We start from the raw sequence: 18,754 nt of genomic DNA on the forward strand, positions 1-18,754 counted from the left end.
CAGATTATTTGATTACTTAAAATCATGCTGAGTTTTTTAGACCCTACATTTTTTCAAAATAAATGAAAAAATCTTCATTTATTTAGTAAATTAACTATAGAAGTTATAAGTGTTTATTTTTCACATTTGTTGGCTAACTTTTGATTATTGATTTCAAATATTAAATGAGTTTGGGCATATAATAACAGTACCATTTCTAAAATGTTGTACAAAAACATTTTAACTAATAAGAAACCATAAATGACTGACTTTTATATAAGTAAAAATGTCTTTAACATTTATGGTTTAAATTTTTTTTAAAAAAAAGTAATACCAAATAAAATTTGGTGTACTTTATGGTATATTTATATAATCTGATTAACTTCCTAGTCTGTGATATTCAAGTTCATTTATCATTTATGTTTTTGAGTAACCAAAATATTGAATACTTTTTATGTAGGTGGTAAAACCAATCCCTATTAAAGGAGATGGATCTGAAATAAATAACGTGGCAGCTGAATCTCAAGGAGAGGTCCTGGCAAGTGCTGCTTCACCAGCTCCCAAAGGCCGTCGGAGCCCATCTCCTGGTAGCTCCCCATCTGGTCGCACAGTGAAATCAGAGTCTCCAGGAGTAAGGAGAAAAAGAGTTTCCCCAGTGCCTGTAAGTTAACGTTTTGACAAATATATTAGTTTCTATCATTTCTAGACTCATTTATAATACAGAAAATACTGCCGAGCATTCTGTTAGAATTTCAAAGTATGATCTAGATACTCATGTTGGGAGTGGGGGTGGTGTCCTGAGACCTCTTCTGAAGATCCATTAGGTCAAACTAATTTTTTAATAAAATATGTTTTTTGCATCTTTCACTGCACTGGTAATTGTGATGGGTAAAACTTCTGGTGACTTCACCTGAATTAAGGCTATGACAACAGAATTTTTCTTCTTTATTGCTATATGTTGGCCATTAAAAGAAACAAATAGCCACTTTTACTTAGGAATGCCTTTGACAGAGAAATAGAAATTAATTTTATTAGGTCCCAACTCTTATTAAATACACGCCTTTTAAATATTCTGTGATGAAATGAGAAGCTTTCATAAAGCACTTCTCCTCCATGCTAAAATATAGTAGTTGTCTCAAGGAAAAACATTCATATGATTGTTAGAGTCACAAAGTGAACTAGAAGTTGTATTTTTATGAAATATTATTATTTGAAAAAATGACTGGCCAACAAACTATGATTATTCAGACTTGGGTATTTGGCAGATATTTTTCTGCCAAACAAATTGAGACAAACTCTTCACCAGTGACAAAATTTAAGATTTTAAAGCAAAAATTAGAATTTTAGAAAAGTCATATTCACCACTGTGAACTTAACAGTTTCCCAGAACTTAAGATTTCTCTAATGAGATAGGTGATACCAGATGTGATTTTTAAAAAAAAATATTTTCATGAAATGTGTTTGGAAGATCTGCATGACTCAGTGAACTCCAGATGAGTATTATATGGTATAAAACAGTGATTTCATAGGATCCATATAAAGTATAAAATAGGTCATCTGGATTTTAATCAGTAGGGAAACATTGTTGGTGTGGTTTCATATTTCACATTACAGCTACTTTTAAGAAACCACTTTTGAGCCTTGGTGTACTATGCATAATTATTTGAAAAGTCTATCAGAATATTCCTTTCTTTTAAGTCTACATAACTGTGTGAGGTCGGTTTTCTTTCCTACACTTACCCTGGCCAACACATTATATGTCAGCAGATTGAATGCAGAAGTAACTGAGAATCCAACTGTTTTTTATGTTAAGCCAGTCATCAAAGAGATTTGCAAAAAAAAAAAAAAAAAAAAAAAAAAAAAAAAAAAGCAGGTGGGCCCTTCATGACAGAGACTTCCAGTGATGGGATGGATGTATGTTAAACTTTCTAAAACTTTGAAGCCAATGAGTGAATGGAAAAATCGTTAGAGAGTGACCAAAAGGAGGAGCTTTGGTTTTCCTCAGATCTCAAGTTGTGAAAGAACATAGATCCTTTTTAAAAAAGTACATTTTCATTATTAACACAATAACTATCTTTTAGTAATTCCCAAATTTTGCATATTGGGCACAGCTCAGCAGAGGTGGCTTTCTGCTCCCCATGGCATCTGCTGAAGCTGGACTAGCTAAGGGTGCTTCTCCATTCACATGCATGGCTTCTGCTGGAAGACTAGAGTAGTTGGGGACTATTGGCATCCCTTTGTCATAGCAGGGTGGCTGGATTGCAACAGTGTTTCAGGAGGGCAAACTGCAACATGCAAGCTCTTCTTAGCCTCCACTCTATCATGTTGGACTACCTGATTGCCCAAAACTAGCTACCTGCCCAAACCCAGTATCCATGTGTTAGGGTTTACACAGGCTGTAAATAGTGGGAGGTGTGGTTCGTGGGGGTCATGGTGGTAAAACTATATAGAAATATAAACAGAATTGCATCCCACATCTCCCCCAACCCCCAAAACAGTCCCACTCTTAAAACAGGAGACTGTTGGTCTGGAGCTGTTTTTGTACCTGGAAACCAGACTGACTATTGGCCAATCACAAACAGACAGCCAGCCAACTGGTTATATAACTAGGGACCACCAGATAAAGCAAAAGCCTCCCTGTGGCCATCCAGCAATTACTTTGTGTTCAGCCTATAGAAGCTGATTTTTTACTTCATGCTGCTAAGGTAAAGCTCTCTGACTCTCTTCTAGTTTTGAGTACTGCCTGATTCATGAATCATTCTTTACCCAAATAATCTGTTAGATTTATTTAGTCTAAAGTTTTCCTTTGAACAGCACACTCTGCCCAGCCTTAGGCAATTGCTAATCTGTTTTCTGTCTATATATTTCCCTCTTCTGAACACTTCATATAATGGAACCATACAATATGTGGTCTTCTGTGAAAGAAGTTAGTCACAGTCAAGTTTTATCCATGTTCTATTACATGCATCAATATTACATTAATTTTCAATTGCAGAATAATATTCTTTTTTATGCATATATAGTATGTTTTGTTGACCCATTCATCAGTTGAGCTATTTTCACCTTTTGGCTATTATGAAAAATGCTGCTGTTAACATTCATTAACAAGTTTTTGTGGGGACATATGTTTTCATTTCTCTTTGGTTATTCCTAGCAGTGAAATTGCTGAGTAACATGTTTAACATTTTGAGGAACTGCTTATAGTTTCCCAAAGCAACTACACACAGTATTCTTGTTGCTTTGTGCTCTTGCCAACATTTATTATTTTTAACTATTCAGCTTTGCATCCAAAACAACCAGTATTTTTACTGGGTAGTGATGGAAAGAACAAGTTGTAGGAAAATCAGTGAAGTATAGTAAGAGCAGTATGTTACTCCACAGGAAAGTTTTTCTTGGTACTGGGAATTGAACCTAGAAGCACTAGTTTTCCAAGTTGCTGTGACTAGCCTTAAACTCGTGATCCCCCTGCCTCAGCCTCTCCAGTCGCTGGGATTCCAGTGAGATGTTTTAATCAAGGAAGAGTATGTAAGAATGTATAGTAGGAGGAGTTCCAGGACAGTGTTTGTAAGTTCCAAATCACCGAAGGGCATTTAATAAAGCCTTAAATAGAAGGCAGGAAGTTGGATGTTTAATTTTTACCCCTAGACATAGTCATTTTGCCTGCTTCTGAAGTTTACTTTTTATGCTTTTATTTTGGTTTGTATAATACTTTCAAGCATACTTTTCAAATGTTTACAGAGTAATTTGTGAAGTTGACCTGTGGTTCTCACTCAGCCAGAGTTATCACCAGTTGTAAGGATGACTGAGATTACCAAATTTCACCTGAGATGAGTATGTCAGGACAGCATTTTGCCTGACTTTGCTTCATCACACATTGAAGCTTTTTTTTTTTTAGAATATAATCTACCATAAGGGTGTCTAGTAGACTTTTTTTTGACTATTAACTTCTTGTTGAGAAGTAAGAAACCTAGAAAACAAAAACACTGTCATAAAGTTTCAGAGCGGCAGAATCACACCACCTCGAAGAGCCCCTTCCCCGGATGGCTTCTCACCGTACAGCCCTGAGGAAACCAACCGCCGTGTGAACAAAGTGATGCGGGCCAGACTGTACTTACTGCAGCAAATAGGACCCAACTCTTTCCTGATAGGAGGAGACAGCCCCGACAACAAGTACCGAGTGTTTATTGGGCCACAGGTAGTATTTGTCACCATCTTATATTGCATTAGCATCTGGTACTAATTCACATTTACATACTATCTTAAATTGAGATCAGTTAATCCCCTTGAGTAAAGTGAGTTTAAAATGTATTTGGGAGCTAATAATGTTTTTCTTAAATGTATTTATGAGATTTTTACTATGAGTCAATACCTTAAATAAATTTGATCTTTTTAATAAGTTCACTGAAATAAAAGATTAATTTGTAGAAATATTTGTAGACTTGTCTTACATGTAAAGATAATGAAAAACATTAATATGTATTTTCTATAAACATTTTAAAAATATTAAGAAAGTGATAAACCACAGATTTATTAACCCATCAGTTTTAATTCTTTTAATTCTTTAGAACTGCAGCTGTGGGCGTGGAACATTTTGTATTCATCTATTATTTGTTATGCTCCGGGTGTTTCAACTAGAACCCTCAGATCCAATGTTATGGAGAAAAACTTTAAAAAATTTTGAGGTAATTTTTTTATAAATGCTTTGGAATTTTTAAAATTGTGAACAAATTTATATATTTCTGAAAGTTTTCTATGAGCTCCAAATTTAAATAAACAGTGATCATTTTGAAGGTGCAAAGGTATGTAAGAAGTATTTGGTACTGATAGTTTTCTTGAGATCTCTTGAGTGATAAATTTTTTCTTCTAAAATGAATAAAATAGTGAACACTGAATATTTTTCTAAGTAAACTGTGTTCTTAATTTTGAAGCTCTTAAACCGGCTTTATGAAAAACATATGTAAATAAAAGATGAATAATATTTCAACCACTAGAACTCTTCATACGTATAATTATGGCACAAATATCTTTATTACTGTCTTTTTCCAATGTTAGGTTGAGAGTTTGTTCCAGAAATATCACAGTAGGCGTAGCTCAAGAATCAAAGCTCCATCTCGTAACACCATCCAGAAGTTTGTTTCACGCATGTCAAATTCTCATACATTGTCATCATCTAGTACTTCTACATCTAGTTCAGAAAACAGGTTAGTACATTTTAAGGAATTAAGCATTAATTTAATTTTTTAATTAGAGGTGATTTTTTATATCTATTTGTTAAATTGCTCAAAAATGATTTAATTTTTAAATCTTGGTTTAAATGTTAAAATCAAGGGTAAATAAATATTAAGTCATTTGAGGATATTTTATTCTAAAATCTAGAGTGCTGGAAATAGTACATTCATATAAGAAATGTCCATTTCATGAGAAAAATTATGTGGCAGATGTAAAATACTAAGTGGCTACTGTCTGTCAATCATACTCTGTGCCAGAGCATCTGATATATTGTCTCATTCTAACCACCTTGTCATTAGGTAGCCACGTGTTACCACTGTTTTATAGATAATGAAGCTGAGTACTGTATAATTAGAAGGAAATGTCTGTAGTTTTTTGATAGTTTATTTACATTTCCAAAATCACTTTCAACTAGAGGATTTTTTAGTGTTTTTTAAAATTTATTTATTTATTTTACTTTTTTTGGTATGGTACTAGGTATTGAATCCAGGGGTGCTTTAACACTGAGATACACCTACTATCCTTGTTATTTTTTGAGACAGGAACTCAGTAGTTGGTGAGGCTGATCTCAAACTTGAGATTCTTCTGCCTCAGTGCTGGTTGCTGAGATTACAGGAAGGTGCCACTGCACCCAGCTTTAGGATTTTAAATTATATAACATTGTTATTTAATTAATAGCTATTTAATTAATTCATAGCTATTTCCAGATAATTCTCTCAAACTCTTTTACCTTTGAGAATGTAAACATATTCCAGTTAAATAGACTTATCAGTTGTAATAAAGAAGTTCAGCTGTTAATCAGAGTTTTTACTTGACATCTACAGTGCTTTTCCAACTTTCCATGACCTAGTTGCTGATAAGATGAATTTATAAGCCTTAAAGGATCAGAGAGGTAGCCCAAAATGACAAATGTAAAATTCTTTTTTAGCTCTCTAGTATCATCATAATTCAAGTGAATTTTTTTCTATTCTATGATATTTCTTTACCGGTGTTAATGGGGAAAATGAGATATTTAAATTATTGCAGAAACCTCCTCTTTGTTCCCAAGGCACTGGTCTAAGTGATTAAGTCCCATATTCATCCCATCATCCTTTTAAGTATTGTAACTATCTCAGAATTTGTGAAGAAGGGGAAAGTGATGACAACATGACAAGGGCTCAGTGAAGACGAGAGAAATATTTTTTATCTGTGGAAAATATAAATATTTGAATTTGCTTAATTTTAAATGAATTGATTGTAGAATCCTAGATTTTTCCAAGTTGTTTAGGGCATTAAAATTTTCTAGGCCTAATAATGACTAAATCCTGAAGAGGTCATGAAGCTCACTTGATTAAGAGCATAGCCAGGGTATCTTGGCTCTTAGTTCAGAGCTCTTTCTCTCACATCTTATCTCTTCTAAATAGAATGGAAAGAGAGAGAGAGAGAGCGCTTTATTTCTGTAGCTTTCTGACCCAAACTTATTCTAATTTTTCCTTTCTCCTTTGAATTGGCATTTCCATAACTTTTAACTTTGAAGAAAAGTAACAGATACTTAATTGAACAAGCAAGCCAAAATTAAAAGAGAAAGTTTCTCTGTAACATGGAAAAAAAGATGCCTTGAAAATATGTATTGACCATAATTTGGGGATTCTGTTGATTTATTTTAAATTTGTTTATTTGTGAGGAGAAACTACAAACATATAGTCATGATATACTTAGTTTTTTCCCCCACACAATCATGTTTTTATATATAAAAACTAAACAAATAAAAGGGAATTTATCTGCAGATCTAATTACATTAAAAATTTAAATTATATTTCAGAAATAATAAAATCAGAATTAGAACAAATTGAAAATATTTGCAAAATCTAACAAAATCTTATCCATAAATAAATAAATAAATCTGCAAAGAGGAATCTAGAATCTCAGTGCATACATAAATGGACAAAGGGAATGAAAAGGATGTTCACAAAATAATTTGAAGGGGATAACAAACATATTTGGTCAACCTAATAATTAAACAAACAAAACATCATTTTAAAAAAAGGTAATAGTTTTTATTTACGTAATTAGTGAAGACTTTTATAATGAAACCAGTCTGTTCTTAGAAGGATGTGCTTCATGTATGTAAAATGGTTTTGTTCCCTTTCTGGGAAAAGGTAATGTGTCTTTTTAAAATGTTTTGATCCATTAATTCAGTTAAATGGTTTAATGGTTAAAGTGTGTCCACATTATGAATATGTTAAGGGGGTGGGGTTGTGGCTTAGTAGTAGAGTGTTTGTTTGCCTAGCATCTGTGAGGCACTGGGTTCTATTCTCAGCACCACATATAAATAAATAAAGGTCCATTGATAACTAAAAAATATTTTTTTAAAAAATGAATATGTCATGCAACCATTAAAATTGTACTTTTAAAGAATATTGAATGTCATGGAAACATGTTTATAACTGAAAGCACATTCAGGTTGTAACACTATATTATGCACAAACCCAGTTTTTAATATATGAAAAGTATTACAAGTACATAAAAATTGTAATGGTTATTACAGGAGGTGTTAACTTTTTTTTTTTTTACTTTAAATGTTTACTTTGTGGGCCATTGGGTTTCTTGTCGTAGCTACTCAGCTCTGCCCTTGTAGCCTGGAAATAGCCATAGATAATCTATAAATGAATGAGTGTGATGCATTCAAGTAAACTTCATTTACCAGAGCAGACCACCACCTGATTTGTTGTCTTGCAGTTGGCTGCTCACTGCTCTATATTCATGTGATCTTCTGAAAAAACTACCAAAATGAAAATAATCTGAAATGTCAAAACAGTGGGCACAAAGATGTTCCTAGTGATTTCTTATAACAACCCAGATGTCAACAACAAATGGATAAACAGTTATCTGTCAGTGGAAAATTATAACACCTTAAAAATTATGCACACACATACAGTGGCAGCAACCCACATATTCATTAAGTGATGGATGAAAAATGAAATTCAAAACATTTATACAAGGAAATATTATCCAGCCTTAAAAAGGAAGTAAATTCTGATATATGCTACAATATGAACCTTGAGGACATTATGCTAAGTGACATAAGCCAGACACACAAAAAACAAATACCATATTATTCCAGTTATATGAGGTGCTTAGTCAAAATAATAAAAAGTAGAATAGAGGTTGCTAGAGGCTGGGCAGAAATGGGACTTGTTTAATGGGATGTAGTTTCAGTTTTGCAAGATGAAAAGAATCCTGGATAGTGGTGATGGATGCCCAGCATGAATGTACACTGAATTGTACTTTTTAAAAATATTTTTAGTTGTAGATGGACACAATAGTCGTATTTCATTTATTTATTTTAATGTGATGCTAAGGCAAGCACTTTTCCACTGAGCTACAATCCCTGGCCTGAAATGTACTCTTTTTTTTTTAAGAGAGAGAGAATTCTTTTTAATATTTATTTTTTTTTAGTTTTTGGTGGACACAACATCTTTTATTTTATTTTTACCTGGTGCTGAGGATTGAACCCAGTGCCCCACGCATGGCTGGTGAGCGCACTACCCCTTGAGCCACATCCCCAGCCCCCTGAATTGTACTCTTAAAAATGGTTTAGATGAAAATAAAATGTTTAATATGGCAAATTTTAGATAATATATATTTTTTACCACAACAAAAAAGCAAAGAAGAATGTTATGAAGAACTTAATGTTTAATAACAAGTAAAGTGTTATAATAAAATGTTTGTAAATATGAAATAGTATATGTATACAGATAAGAGATGAATGATATGTACATTGGAAACTTTGAAAATGATGGGTAGAAAATATGCTGAAATGATACATATGTGGTCAAAAAAGCATTTAAATTACAAATTGCACTTGCAATTTGATTTAAATTATGCAACTTTATTTTTGCTCTTGAATAAACCCCTTTTGGTGTAATTATTTGAAAAGTTGGTTGACCTTGCACCATTTTTGCCCCCAATATTTTTATTATACATTGTTACATAAATTATTCTTAAAACAATACTACTTATTGTTTATCTTTAATACATTGCATATTTTGATAGCTTTTCCACCTTCAGATAAATCAGGAGGGAGAAAGGCTAGTCATTGTGACTTCACCTCAGGAATTACACATTGTGACTTTTCTGGCCTGTTTGTTCAGCTTATTGGGAAATTTTTTTAACTGATTATTTTGCTGTTGGTCACTAAGACCTACTTTTTAGGAATCGTAGCCTTAGACATTAGAAGTACACTATTGGGCCCAGGGGAAAATGAAAACCTGAGCTTAGCACAGAACCTAGTTTTTAGAGGTAGGTAGATTATGAAACATTCTTCTAAAGTAAAAGTTTAATGATGGGTCTGCCACAGATTGGTTTTATAACTAATTTAACATCCCAGATTCTTATATTTATGTAATAATAAAGTATTGTTGATTTTAAAAGCTGTTTATCACTTCACAAAGGTTCATAGTGAAATGTTGAGAGCCAAGGCCCAGTCAGAATTAGCCTGGCATTTGCCAGAGGGAATGTTTGAAAGGTGACGCCAGCGAACCATTGAGATGATGATTTGAGTTAAGCTGTATATAACTGCTATGATGCTGGTTCTCGTGCTACTTTGGAGTTCTCGGGAATTCCTGGAAAGTTCTGTTGGTTGGGGAAGTGCCGGAGGAGGGATTTCCAGTTGGTGGTATTCCTGGAAGGCCCTCGTGGGTGGCATTGGCACCCTATTACCTATTGCAGATATTTGGAGTTTCTGTTTTGAACCTACAAGTGCCTCGTGGCTGCTCCGTTATTTTGTGCCCAGCCACACTGCGGCAGTGAAACCTTTATAAAAATAAGAAAACAAAATCTTTCTCTCCAGACCAACTGCACACAACGTAACTATTGTTAAGCTTTGTACAACTTTTTAAAATTATATAACACAAGGAAATAAATTCTTCCTTTTATTCAGTGTGAGAGAAACAGGTGCATGTGCACACACACTATTTCCCTCTCTTTTTTTTTTTTTTAAACAAATACAAAGTCATGCCATATATTTTGGTCTGCATCTTGCTTTTATTTTCATTTTATTTTAAATATCATTTTCCCAAGTAACTCCTGGGATGTTCCTCAGTAGCAGAGCACTTGTCTGGCATGTATAAGGTCCCAGGTTTTTCCTAGCCCCACCACAAAAAAAAAATAGTACACACTCCTTTTTTTATGTTGTTGATACACCATAATTTAATTTATCATTACCTTAATTGATTGATAGTAAGTATATCAGTAATTATTTGTCTACTAAGTGCAACAAATTTTTCTATTGTTCTGCTCACATGCTTAAATTATTTCTGTAAGACAGCATCCTAGAAAATAGAACTTTTAGATCATGAATATATACATTTGAATATATTAAGGATTAATAACAAAATTACCTTTCAGAAATTTTATTTTTTATTCCTACCACCAGTGTATATGACAACCTGTTTACCTATGCCATTGTCAGGGGCCAAATGTTACCAATCTATTTAATTTTTACCAATCCAAAAAATAATAAAATAATATATGGTTTCGTTAACATGCATTTTGTACTTCTCTTTTCGTGCTTATATTGGCTATTGATATTTTTTATTTTAATTGCCTTTTATCTCTGTTCATTTTACTATTGAGTTATTAGTATTTTTCTTACTGATTTCCTAAAAGCACTTCATATATTAGGAATATTCAAATAAATACAACATAATTGCCCATTTTATGTTGCAGTTTTGACATATTTGGCCATAAACATTCTGTACATGCTAGAATTTTGTCATGTTACCTTTTTCTTCACCCTATAATATATTGTGCATTATTTTTAAAAATTTATTTATTATAATTTGTATACATGACAGCAGAATGCATTTCAATTCATAGTACACATGTAGAGCACAATTTTTCCTGTCTCTGGTTATTCATAGATTCACATCATTCGTGTCTTCATATGTGTACTTAGGGTAATGATGTCCATCTCATTCCACATCTTTCCTATCCCCAAGCCCCTCCCTTCCCCTCCATCCAAGCATTTTTTTTTTTTTTAATGGATCTCTTTGTTCCTTTTGAAAGATTTATAGTGTCTGGTTGAACATGATTTTTTTAACTTCTTTTTGATGTCCATTTGATTGTTTTCATTTTTTTCATTATGTTAAATAATATTGCAGTGAATATTCTCACACATATCTCTATTTTTTGTTTCATCGATTCTTAGAAGTCTAGATGAAAGGTTATGTACATTTAAAATGCAACATGTGTCTAGATCTAGTTCTAAGCAAGCTGATACCATGTAGTTTTATTTGTAAAATAAAACAAAAATCTTTCTCTCGAGACCAACTGCACACAGCGTTAACTATTGTTAAGCTTTGTACAACTTTTTTAAATTATATAACACAAGGAAATAAATTCTTCCTTTTATTCAGTGTGAGAGAAACAGGTGCACGTGTGCACACACACTATTTCCCTCTCTCTTTTTTTTTTAAACAAATACAAAGTCATGCATATATTTTGATCTGCATCTTGCTTTTACTTTTATTTTATTTTAAATATCGTTTTGTCAAACCTTATAGCAGTTTGTTTATTCAAAAGGCACAGAAGCCACATTTTAGGGATACATTGCTATTTTTTAATATTTATTTTTTAGTTGTAGTTTATTTTATTTATTTATTTTTGTGGTGCTGAGGATCAAACCCAGGGCCTCACACCTGCTAGGCAAGAACTCTACTGCTGAACCACAACCCCAGCCCACAATGCTGTTTTTCAGATCGTAGCTCATGTGTTGAATTGTATTTGTGGCAAGGACAAATTAACTCACACTTACAATCTGTAAATACACATATATGGAATCTGATTTGAAATTTGTCTAAGCTAATAGGAAAAATAATTATCCCTGAAATACTTAATAGAAGATGCTCTTAATTATTTCTAATAATGTGTTTGTATTTTAAAGAAGCATAATTCTAATTAGCATATTGCATTAATTCTGTCTTATATTCTTTTGTACTTAGTACTTTTGCTCCTCCTTCCTTATAGCATAAAGGATGAAGAAGAGCAAATGTGTCCTATTTGCTTGTTGGGCATGCTTGATGAAGAAAGTCTTACAGTGTGTGAAGATGGCTGCCGGAACAAGCTGCACCACCACTGCATGTCCATCTGTAGGTGACTCCTTTATCCCTGTGCTTACTCAACACAGTTGCTCTCCAGCTAACCATTTTATTTGGAATTGTATGATGAGTTGTGGGGAAATTAGTGAGAATGGGGGGGAAAAGTGTTCCTAGGCCATATGTAAAGTTTTCAACAAATTAGAGTTTAGGATCTGTTAGAATTGATCTGTCTGAGCAATGACATCCAATATCGTGTGATACAGGTGGAAGTAGAAGGAGTGCAGAGTTCCCACCTGGAAGGTGTACATGAAAGAAGGTCTGGGGAAGCTTTACAGAAAGGGGGAACATCAAAGCAAGGCCCAGAATTACCCAACCTTGTAATCAAGTGGGGCAGAACATTTTTGAACAATAGTGAGAAAAGTACATGTTGTCTTGACTAATAAAATAGCATTTGCAAAGGCATCAGAATAATTAAACTGCTATGCTTGCCTGCTTTCAGATACTCCAATAATTGTTGGTGGTTCCTTCCATAGAAATCCTGTACTGTTATGAACAGTTATGACATATAAATACATATAAATACTTAATACATTTACATTTTTGTAAGTATTCTGTATTTATTTATTTTTTTAGGGGCAGAAGAATGTAGAAGAAATAGAGAACCTTTAATATGTCCCCTTTGTAGGTCTAAGTGGAGATCCCACGATTTCTACAGGTAGTAATTTTGAATTAATGATTTGCATATGATAAATAAAAGTAAAAATATTATCAAAGTGATCTGTTAATCTGTTAATATTTTTTAGCAAACTTTGTATTTTTCATTTTAGCCATGAGTTGTCAAGTCCCGTGGATTCCCCTTCTTCCCTGCGTGCTCCACAACAGCAAACCACACAGCAGCAGCCTTTGGCTGGATCACAAAGAAGGAATCAAGAGAGCAATTTTAACCTTACTCATTATGGAACTCAGCAGATCCCTCCTGCTTATAAGGATTTAGCTGAGCCATGGATTCAGGTAAATAGTTCTTCATTCTTCATTTCTCAAAGAAGATTTGCAGATCAATTAATGTGTTTGTCCCCTTTCTTTACCCTTTTATAACTTATCAAATATTTTGCTTGCCTTCGTTATGACTCAGTCCATTGAGAATTTTACTTTTACTTTGGTATTAATACAGCTACACTTAAAAATTTCTTTCTAGGTTCAGATTTTGTATCTGGGAAACATCTCATCCTGAACTAACAGATAAAAAGTCTACCCAAGAGTAGAAACTGAAACTCTTCAGTGCTAGCTTTTTTCTGTGTTTAATCCTCATTCCTGCCAAAGTTTTCTTATTTGCTACCGTTGAAACTCAATTTCTCCTTTGATCCTACCAGCATATAAAAATGGGTGCTTGCTTAGTGGATGAATAAGAAAAATTTGTGGTAATTACTTTGTAATAAGCATTTTATTTATAAGGACAGTTTTCATTCTTTTACCTTCTCTTATGATTGCTTCTTCATCCTCAGTAAATAAGGTTTTTGGTTGCTTGGTCTTTCATGATTTTCTTGATTGTTGAGTGCTTAGTCTACTATTTTGGAAAAAAATGTGGGGCCCAAAACCAGTGTCTTCAGTAAACAATAATGAAGTAAATATATAATTTTTATAATTTGTTAAATTCTGTTGAATACTGTTAAGTTTGTGAACAGATGTATTAACTCATTAAGCTTTTACATCATTAGGACTTGTTGTTTCCCTTTTCTTTTTATGACCATTATAGTTCTGCAGCTTTGCAATTCTCTTTTCTAAGCATGTTAGCAACCTATTATCTCATAAAATCCACAAAATTAATAAGACATCTCAATTCTTTTATCTAGTTCACTAATGATATTTAATACAGATCTTGACCTGCTCCTTCAGGATCCCATAAAGAAATCTCATGTTGATTCTAAGCTATTAGATGCTGTTCTTTCAAGGCCATAGTCTAGTTTATTTTGCTTAAGATTTGGTTTGGTCTAGGTTATATATTCTAGTTATTTTGTTTTGTTTTAAGAATGTTATAGGCTGAGTTAAAACTTAAGACAGTGGTATTCTACTTAAGAGTGCCAGAAGTTTATATTCTTTTTGGTTTATTCTCATTTAGGTCCCTTTTTTAAAGTATGTCATGGTCTGCTTTTCCCAAAATTGTGTTTTCATTTCTAATATGTAGAAATTTTTCACACAATAAATTATCTTAGTTGTTAAGCTTATTTTTAGCCAATTGGTTAATAATTTCAATGCCATTTACCTTTTTCCTTTTTTAGGGATTCTTTATTCTGCAGCTTTGGAGGCATGGTAGTGAGGACTGTAGCAACATTCATAATTCTGAGTGCATCATTACTGATTTAAACACAAGCATTCTTTCTATAGTTGTTTGGTTTTTTCTCTCCATTCATCATAGTTCCTGTTTTGCCTAGACCCACATATTTTTTCAACCATTTTGTATAAGACAAATTCAAATAAATTATTTTGACTTACTACAGTCATCTATAAGAAAAGTACTCTGTTTTGAAACCTCCACTCTAGTGCCTTTCTTGACTTGGCTTTTTTAAAAATCTTGCTCCAGTTGTTTCTTTGTAAACTACCTTAATATGAATATAAAATTGGAATTCTTCACAATTTTTTTAGTGTGGGCTTTTTGTTTTTGTTAAACATGAAGGGTACAGGCCTAAAAATACAAGTATATCCATCTAATTCATGGAGTTTACTCATCATTTTCCTTGAACTAATAGGTGTTAATGACTTAATAATTACCTTGACTTAAGTGTAAAATTCCTCCTTAGGATTTCTAAGTAACTAGGCATATTGAAATTGAGTAGTATAATGAAGAATAAAAAAATGAATATTTTTTCTTTAATAATCAAAAAATTATGTTTAACTCAACACATTGGATTTATTAGTTTTTCTTCACATTGTGTTTGTTTGATATAGGTGTTTGGAATGGAACTCGTTGGCTGCTTATTTTCTAGAAACTGGAATGTAAGAGAGATGGCCCTCAGGCGTCTTTCCCATGATGTTAGTGGGGCCCTGCTGTTGGCCAATGGGGAGAGCACTGGAAATTCTGGGGGCAGTGGTGGAAGCAGCCCAAATGCTGGAGCCACTAGCGGGTCTTCCCAGGCCAGCATCTCAGGAGATGTGGTGGAGGCCTGCTGCAGCGTCTTATCAATGGTCTGTGCTGACCCTGTCTACAAAGTGTACGTTGCTGCTTTAGTAAGTAGTTTTATTCCACAACATATTATTATGGGTTTTCTTCCTTTCATAGATACTCTTTTAAAGATATAATAAAATGACTGTCTTTTTGTCTATAGCTGGTCCTCATTTTTGAATGTGTATCTGCTTTCCTAAGTCAATCTGTCTGTGTCTCTGGAAGGAAAAGGCAGGGGGATTGGGAGGCAGGTACAGTAAAAGTATTTTACCTGGTTTAATTTTGGAAAATCCAAATTCTACTCTTACTTCATAATCCCAGGAATTTATAATTTTTCATTTATCTGTCATTTGAATTTTATTGGTTTTAATCTGTTAAAGTTTCCTTTATATGCTGCTTATTCCCCCCAAATAACGATGTCTTGCTGCTCGTGTTTTCCTCAGTGGTTGCCTCACCCATGACCAATTAAAAATGTTTTGTGGGATTGAAAAGTGATCAAAGTTACTTTGATTTTTTTTTATGTTGTCAATACACATTAAGAAAACTACCTTTCCTTTGCATTTACTAGGGATTCTTCATGTTTTACTTAATTTTGCGTATTAATCTTTATCAAGTAATATGTTTGTCAAGTGGCATTCCTTCCATTAAGGCACTGAAAATTCTATTTATGTTATTGTACAATAAAATATTTCAAGTATTTTGCAAATGTGTTTAATGAGCGAGCCCTTGGATTTGAGCCCCAACACTGCAAAATAAATAAATAAAATATAATGAGCAAATTCATTCATTTTTTTTAATCTTATGTTGTTATAATTGTTTTATATTTTCAACACAAATAAATAATATTTGAATGGTTAAGGTTTAAGTTATCAAACTTATAGCTATCACTAAAGAAAAAACATTATAGAAAAATTATATATTTTTATAATTGATCTTTTGGAGATTAATTCTTCAAGGAGAATTTATTTATGATAAACATTTTGCTTGACTTTTTATAAATATTATATGGAAATTCAGGAAGCTTTTCACAGAAGAGGGTTCCATGACATAGACACCAAGCTGTTTTTCTGGTTTAACCTGTTAAACAGTTGTCTTTCGTGAGAGCAATAAAGAGGTAATTTTACAGACAAAAACTTTAAGTGTATATTTCTTAGACCATTGTTTCTCAACCTTAGCACTATTGCCATTGGCCACATAATTGTTTGTGAGGAATGGGAGAGCACCAGGGATGCTTTCCTGTGCACTATTAGGATGTCCAGCAGCATCCATAGCCTAGATATAGATATAGTAGCAAACCCATCTCACCCCTCTACCCCCTCAGACCCCTAGTGATGACAAGCAAGGCTTTCTCTGGGCATTGGCAAATGTGCAGTGGGGCTCAAAATTGCCTCCAGTTCAGAATCATTGTTGTAGAATAGTTCTTAACTAGTATGTTTTTAAAACTCATCCTCTCAGCTACCTCTCATAGTCTTTTTTCTTCCTTGCATTACCACTTGTGCCTAATAAATCTTCTTGAGAAGTAATACAGTATGATGTTTGGGGTTATAATTGAGTGACTTCATCATTTATCATACTAACTGGAATACTAATGTATTGATTAAATTGGGTTTAGTGTAAGATATAGAGACCTGATTCACAATCTATTTTCCCATTTGCTAGCAGTATGACTTTAGTAAAATTATTTAATTTCTTTTAAACTTAACTAACTCTCTTAAACTTTAGTTTGCTCACCTATAAAATAATGAAAAAATCTTAACTGTTAGATTTGGAGTGATGTTATGTAGAAGAAACCTAACCATGATACCTAGCACATTGTGAGAATGTTGAATATATGATACCTATCATTGTTTCTTAAACACCATTTTAATTAACACCACTTTGAGTTATGATTCATTTCTATCATGATTTATTTGGTAGTTCACATTGTCTCAGATTAGGCCATTGTCTCTGATGCTTTTTAAATGTAGTTAAACTGACCTTCAGGTTTTTTTCCCTAGAAAACTTTGAGAGCCATGCTGGTATATACTCCTTGCCACAGTTTGGCAGAGAGAATCAAACTTCAGAGACTTCTCCGGCCAGTTGTGGACACCATCCTAGTCAAGTGTGCGGATGCCAATAGGTAAGACCTTATTGATGAACCACTTCAAACCACTGTATGAAAAGTTTCTCACACCACTTCAAACCATTGTGTATTAAAAGCTTCAAACTGGGCGGGGTGGCACATGCCTGTAATCCCAGTGGCTTGGGAGCCGAGACAGGAGGATAGCAAATTCAAGATTAACCTCAGCAACTTAGTAAAGGCCCTAAGCAACTTAGTGAGAACCTGAAATAAGAAACTAAAATAAAAAAGAGTCGGGGATGTGGCTCAGAGATCAAGCGCCCCTGGGTTCAATCCCTGGTACCAAAAAGCAAACCAAAAAAAAAGTTTTTAGCACAAGCCTCACACCTCATAGAATATTTGGTGCATATTTGTTAAGTGAGTCTTTGAATATTGTTTTCTAATGTAAGATTTGAAATTAAAATTTAGCATCATCAAAATGGCGATATTACCAAAAGTTCTCTATAGCTTTAATGCAATGCCAATCAAAATCCCAACGGCATTTCTTGTAGAAATGGAGAAAGCAATCATGAAATTCATATGGAAGAATAAAAGACCCAGAATAGCAAAAACAATACTAAGCAGGAAGTGTGAATCAGGTGGTATAGCGATTCCAGATCTCAAACTATACTACAGAGCAATAGTAACAAAAACGGCATGGTACTGGTACCAAAACAGGCGGGTGCAATGGTACAGAATAGAGGACAAAGAAACCAACCCACAAAACTACAACTTCCTTATATTTGATAAAGGGGCTAAAAGCATGCAATGGAGGAAGGATAGCTTCTTCAACAAATGGTGCTGGGAAAACTGGAAATCCATATGCAACAAAATGAATCTGAATCCCTTTCTCTCGCCAAGCACAAAAGTTAACTCAAAATGGATCAAGGAGCTTGATATCAAATCAGAGACACGGCATCTGATAGAAGAAAAAGTTGGCTACGACCTACATGCTGTGGGGTCGGGCTCCAAATTCCTCAATAGGACACCCATAGCACAAGAGTTAACATTTAGAATCAACAAATGGGACTTACTTAAACTAAAAAGTTTTTTCTCAGCAAAAGAAACAATAAGAGAGGTAAATAGGGAGCCTACATCATGGGAACAAATCTTTACTCCTCACACTTCAGATAGAGCCCTAATATCCAGAATATATAAAGAACTCAGAAAATTAGACAATAAGATAACAAATAACCCAATCAACAAATGGGC

General features: G+C 33.5%; 1 protein-coding gene across 1 annotated transcript in view; it reads left to right on the forward strand.

Annotated features, from left to right (window-relative positions):
* Positions 1–18,754, forward strand: part of Map3k1 (mitogen-activated protein kinase kinase kinase 1) — a 76,767-nt gene that overhangs the window by 42,810 nt on the left and 15,203 nt on the right. Inside the window, exons 3-11 of the mRNA XM_026385960.2 lie at positions 440–640; positions 3,974–4,174; positions 4,545–4,661; positions 5,032–5,180; positions 12,217–12,338; positions 12,921–13,002; positions 13,115–13,298; positions 15,231–15,509; positions 17,442–17,563. Of these exons, the coding sequence (XP_026241745.1) occupies positions 440–640; positions 3,974–4,174; positions 4,545–4,661; positions 5,032–5,180; positions 12,217–12,338; positions 12,921–13,002; positions 13,115–13,298; positions 15,231–15,509; positions 17,442–17,563 (1,457 nt within the window). The remainder of the gene's footprint in view (positions 1–439; positions 641–3,973; positions 4,175–4,544; positions 4,662–5,031; positions 5,181–12,216; positions 12,339–12,920; positions 13,003–13,114; positions 13,299–15,230; positions 15,510–17,441; positions 17,564–18,754) is intronic.

Source organism: Urocitellus parryii, chromosome 1 (genome assembly GCF_045843805.1).
Source record: "Urocitellus parryii isolate mUroPar1 chromosome 1, mUroPar1.hap1, whole genome shotgun sequence".
Lineage (NCBI taxonomy): Eukaryota > Metazoa > Chordata > Mammalia > Rodentia > Sciuridae > Urocitellus > Urocitellus parryii.